Raw genomic sequence first — 5,790 nt, 5'->3', positions numbered from 1 at the left:
GTGGTACAATATGTTGAAAGTATGTATTAATATCTGGCAGTATACATGTGTGACAATAGTCATATGTGTATTTTCTGGGTAGAAAACCCTTGTGTCACATACATAAAATGGCACTAAGCAAACACTGCGTTAATTAGTTTGTAGCCACCTAAAAAAAAAAAAACTTTTTTCTCTACCTGTTGGGCCGGGGTGGAAGTCTGCAGTCGCTGTAAGCCTCCACCTTTTAAGGCGCAGACCCCTTCGTCGTCATCAGGAGTGTCATCCTCAGAGATGGAGATGACTTCAGGGCCGGAGTCTATCACAATGACCTCCTCAAAAAATGATGATGACGACCTCTGACCTTTAAAATTGCTTTTCCCCTTCTTCTGTTTATCAAGTTTCTCTTCCTTCTTCTTCTTCTTCTTCAGGGTCTGCAGTAACGTGCTCAAATCAGGTGACGGAGGCTTACTTTCCGCAACATCTGCAGTCTTCTCAGGCCCCTGGAGCTGCTGGCTGTCCTGGCCCTCAGCCTTCTCCCCTCTGTCCTCCTGCTCCTCTATCACCTCGGCATTAGAGGAGTAGTGGAGCTGGCTGTAGAGGTGGAACTCCAGCTCGCTGTTGGCCTCTGACCCCTCAGAGTCACCATCATCATCATCTTGATAGAGATCATCATCCAGCTCCTCCCGGTCCTGATACGCACAGTACATCACCCCCAAACACACTCAATTCACACACACATGCACACACGTTACCGACACTCACACCTGGGGAGATGGAGAGCTCAGTGGCTGGAGCGGACTACAGGGATAAAAACACACAAAACAAAGATGAGTTATTAGAGTTGTAAAACATAAAAATATTCATATATCTGCAGTGTGAAATCATTTTGTAAAAAAATGCACTTTGGGGGAAAAACAACTCTTTTGAATATTAGGCCAGTTTAATTTTATTTAGGGATGCACTGACTGTAAAATTCTAGGCTGATACCGATGTTTTGTTGTTGATGTCTTTATTTTGTTTTGTTGTTATCTATTCACTCTTTTGTGCCAGGGAAACAAGGAAATCTTTATTATAGAAAAATAACTGAACTGTTTTAAACAACCTCACAGGAAAAACTTAAAAAAAAAAACTATTTAACTATAAATAATACATCATAAGTTCCTCTCTAGTATGCATTTTATATTGCTGTAAAAACATTACCAAATATCTCCTTCAAACAGCTGTATTTATTCAAGTTTCTTGCCAAAAACTACATTATACAGGATTACATTTGAACACACTATGATGACATTATAATTTAACTTCACCCAATACCCATTTGTATTGAAAAAAGCTTGAATGCATCATAATGTACCTCAATGTGCCTCAGTGCAAGCTAATGTTAACTAGCTCTCCTTCTGCTGATTTCATCACGGATTTGCTGTTTGCAATGTAGCATTATCAGGGAAACAATAGGGTGCATCCCCTGACTTGTCGATGGTGAGTTTACTACATCCTTTTATCTCAAAGGGAAGGGACACTATCAGTCTTGAGCCCTGCTTTTTAGCCAAAACTGATGTGGCACAACAGAAAAACATCGGCCACAGCAATTGGTGAATGTCATCTTATCTGCCAATGGGTTGATCGAAGTCAACAAGGCAAATTTCGGCAAATACAGATGTGTGACCGATATCGGTGCATCCCTGCTTTTGTTTATGCAAACTTAATATCACTGTCATGCCAGCCATTTTCAAAAGCATAAAGGATTCAAGGCAGCAACTGATGACTATTTTTCATTCTCATTCAAATACCAATGTTGTCTTTATGTTTTACTGTTTAAAATCTCTGTACCTCAAATTTCTATATGCCACTCTTATCCACAAATACTGGTTCAGCTGGTACATTACTACTAGGAACTATTTCCTCTTCAAGCTATCCATCTCATGCTAATACACTCATGTCAACTATTATCTACAGATCTGAGGAATAACACAGGCCAGCGTCAATCACAGGATGGACACAGACTTTAGTCTTGTTCTGAAATCCATTGGGGCTTGTTAACAAAGCTGAGAGAGAACGCATGGATCAGCTGCACTCAGATTTTTTTACTGTTTTATCAGAGCGTTGGTGCTACGAAACAGCTTGGATCCAGGTTTCAGGTTGTCAGAAGTCAACAAACACTTTAATAAGCCAAAATCTGGGGCCGACTTCAAATGATTGTGTTAGAAACTGTGAAATAACCTTCTTACTACACTCTTTAATACACACAATGTGCTGCTAATTTATCCAATCTCTGTTTCTCTAACTCTCTCTGTCTCTCTCTGTCTCTCTCTCTCTCTCTCACACACACACACACACTCACACACAGAGAGACAAACACACACACTGGACTGAGAAGGAGCACCGGCCCATTGCTCTGTCCAGTCCTGCGTGTCTGTGCCATGATGGCTGGAGATGATTGGCTCCCATACCGCACACACCGCAGAAACGCCACGCTACACGGTCACAAGCCGGCCGCCGGGGATTAAAGGGACAGAAAGAAGAGTCTTACCGGCTGCTGAGGGAGAGTGACAGTTTTGAAGTTTTAGCAGTGCACAGAGACCTGGAGCCGACAAATGACTGACTGTGTTTTACAGCAATGGAATGTAAAGCTGCAGCACAGTCATGGTCCCCAGGCTCAGGTGTGTTCAATTAAGCCACCTAATTAAAGCTCTGCACAGGACTGTATGGGTATACATACAGACTGTACATCTCCCTGACTCTCCTGTTAGCTTTGTTGCGCCTGTTTATTGGGACAACTCATAGCTTCGCCACAGAAAACAGTTTGGCATGACACAGTAAAAAAAGCTCAGGTCTAAATTATAACATTAATAATGACTTAATTCCATTTAGCTGCCTCAGTTTCAGTGTGCTGGTATTGTGCATGCTGGCTCACTGTTACAACTTGCTGGGACACTTGAATTAGTCAGAGCCATCATTAATGTTATTAATAACACCTGTGCTTTTCCTACTAAAATGGTATGAACTTACTAACAAAATTGCTGAAATTAACGACATTGCCTCGCACTCAACTCAGAAAAAGGACGTGATGCCACAATTCTGACATGAGTTAATATCATAATCGTAAAAACTGTCTGAGAGAGCAATGCTACGTCTGTCACAATAATTACATTATTGACTTACTGAGTCAGCTAAATTGATTGTCATGACCATATATTGTACAATATTGCTCTTGTGTTCACATGTGTTTGTTTACATACTTATGTCACCAACATTTTAGCCAACATAATGCTAGAATAAACAGCAAGGTTTTCCTGACCACCACAACACTTAAGCAGTCTCTAAGCATTTTTCGCAGCACCTAACCAAAAGAAAAAAAAAACCTATGCTGAGACACGTTTTGCCGTCATCACTGGTCAAACTGCTTCTGTCCTCTTGTCTGCTGTCGATATCAGAGTTTCTCATTCCAATAATGTTTCAGTATTCTTAAGAATTAAAAGTTCATTGCTCTTTGAAAGGGTGTAGTTGCATTATTATACTATTATATTACCATTATATCAGAGGCATAAAACGGTCTTAAATGACAATATTATTATTTATCGCCATTATTTCTGGGACAATATAACGTTCAACAAAAGAAGTGTCCTGACAGACCTAAGCAATGCCACTGCTGATGTACTAATATGTATATAATTCCAAACATCAAGCACAAATCTATCGGCCAACCGAGGACAGCTGCTTGGTCAAAGTAAGGTGAACTCAAACCTGCGATTCCGCCAGAGCCGGCAGGAGCTCGCACTGAAGCAGAAAACACATGCTTGGATTTGTCTGTTGGTATGTATGCCAGGCGGAACCTTAGAGCGGATCATGTTTGGTTGTGTGTGCACATGTGTATGAGTGTGTGTATCCATCTTTCCACAGCCAATGTCACAAACCACTGTACCAATCAGTCTCATATTTTGTGCGTGCATTTATGACTGTATGGCTTTGACTGAAGTGAATGGGTCCGTCATAGGTCTGCTCACCATCAACCTAAGCAGAATAATGTCACCAACCTACTTTATGTGTGTGTCTGTGTAGGACCTTTAAGACCAATCTAGAATTGTACTTTTTTTTAACTTCACAGAGTTATTTCACAGCCAGTGATGTTTTGATCAAGATTTTACACAGAAAACAGATTGTAGTCTTATATAATATGATGTATTTCAATACATCATACTACTGAAATGTATGTATAAGAGCCAATATTAGTTTCAGCTCAACGAGCTACAACATTAAAGTAGAGTTGTACCGATACCGATACCAGTATCGATACTGCCTAAAATGCGGTATCGGGTATCGGCGAGTACAGCCTATGACCAATCCGATACCACGTAATGCCTCACGTCATTACGCATACACACACTACAGGCTAACGAAACGGAGATGGAGCGGAGTTTAAAAAGCATTCTACTGTAGCCTTTAAAATGTCTTTTTTCCAAATTGTGTGGCTGCACTTTAACCTGTGTCTTGATCTGTGTCAACACTGGATAATAATAATTATAATAATAATAAGTTTTATGGCATTCATTCTACTATTATGTATTTATTTCTTAATATTTTACATAGGGTTTTAGGAGTTGAGACATACAACAATTCATATCCCATCCATTTTTATTTTACGCGCTGGTATCGGATCGGTACTCGGTATCCGCAGATACCTAAGGTTCAGGGTTGGAATCGGTATCGGGAAGGAAAAAGTGGTATCGGTACATCTCTACATTAAAGTACTGCTTGCATGTTAATGCATCAATATTACTGATCCAATAATACAGTACAGTTGGACATGTCTGCTGTGTGGACAGTGTGTTGTTTGACAGAATTACATCATTACTGGTATTCAGTCGGTGTGGCTACGTCGATATTAGGAGGGCTAAAAAATAAATGGATAAATTCACTGTTTTGCAGGTGTTGTTGGTTGACATGGAGTTTGGCTGTCCAGGGAAATACACACTGTGTAGAGTGACAGGATGAGATACTGAACACACAACCCACAAGTATCAGTACTACAATGACAAGCAGAACAGCCGAAATCTCAGTTTTAGTAAGTATACTCTCTGACTGGAGTTAGCTCCGGCTAGCTAAATGCTAACGAGTTAGCAGGTGGACTGAGGCACATGTTAGCTCTATATGAATCTACTGCCAAGTGACTGACTAACGTCTAACTGGCCCCAAAACAGAGAGGCACCCGAAAAACTGTCGTTGAAGTGACTATTTCTGGTGACTTCCACATGTCGACAGTTAGCATGTGTCCCTCCTGTCTGTCCACGTGTTTATAAGCAGCAGCAGAGCAGCCGGTCGGATGTAAACAAGGAAGCACTGCAGTCACAAACCGGCAGGAAAGAAAACAAATACGTGGAAATAAAGTCGCCCTACTCAGTGTATGCATCACTTTACGTGTTTCATATTCAATGTCAGTAAGCATGAGCTCACCTTAGTCCAACAAACAGGAGAGGTTACAAGAGTCGGAGCTGTTCTCCTGCTTCCAGCCAGCGGGAGACAGACAAACAACTTCCGGGTTCGTCAGAGGAAAATAGGTTGGCCGACCGTAACGTTTCGCTTCGTCCTGATGAGACCGTTAATGTGTGGTTATACTGTATGTGATACTTCTAAAGACTATCACGACAGACTGTGGTCACCACAAATTGTCAGTAAGTATTGGAAATACTGGATATTGTTTTATCAGAATATACATTTCTGGGTTAGAATGATCAGAGAAAACCAATGCCTGGAAATCAGTCAGGGCTTGAGCCAGGATATCAGAGGGCATGAGTCAAAGGACCACCTTTAAGG

At 41.0% G+C, this 5,790-nt stretch overlaps 1 protein-coding gene across 1 annotated transcript in view; it reads right to left on the bottom strand.

The window, feature by feature from the left end:
• The window catches only part of zcchc7 (zinc finger, CCHC domain containing 7), a 61,859-nt gene extending 56,346 nt beyond the window's left edge, over nt 1–5,513 (bottom strand). Inside the window, exons 1-2 of the mRNA XM_050045645.1 lie at nt 5,431–5,513; nt 177–777 (exon numbers count right to left, since the gene is read on the bottom strand). Of these exons, the coding sequence (XP_049901602.1) occupies nt 177–686 (510 nt within the window). The 5' untranslated portion in view covers nt 687–777; nt 5,431–5,513. The remainder of the gene's footprint in view (nt 1–176; nt 778–5,430) is intronic.
• Between the last annotated feature and the right edge of the window lie 277 nt (nt 5,514–5,790).

This window comes from Epinephelus moara, chromosome 5, assembly GCF_006386435.1.
Source record: "Epinephelus moara isolate mb chromosome 5, YSFRI_EMoa_1.0, whole genome shotgun sequence".
NCBI classification, from domain to species: domain Eukaryota; kingdom Metazoa; phylum Chordata; class Actinopteri; order Perciformes; family Serranidae; genus Epinephelus; species Epinephelus moara.
The sequence above is the reverse complement of the archived record's forward strand: the minus strand, read 5'-3'. Positions and strand labels throughout refer to the sequence as shown.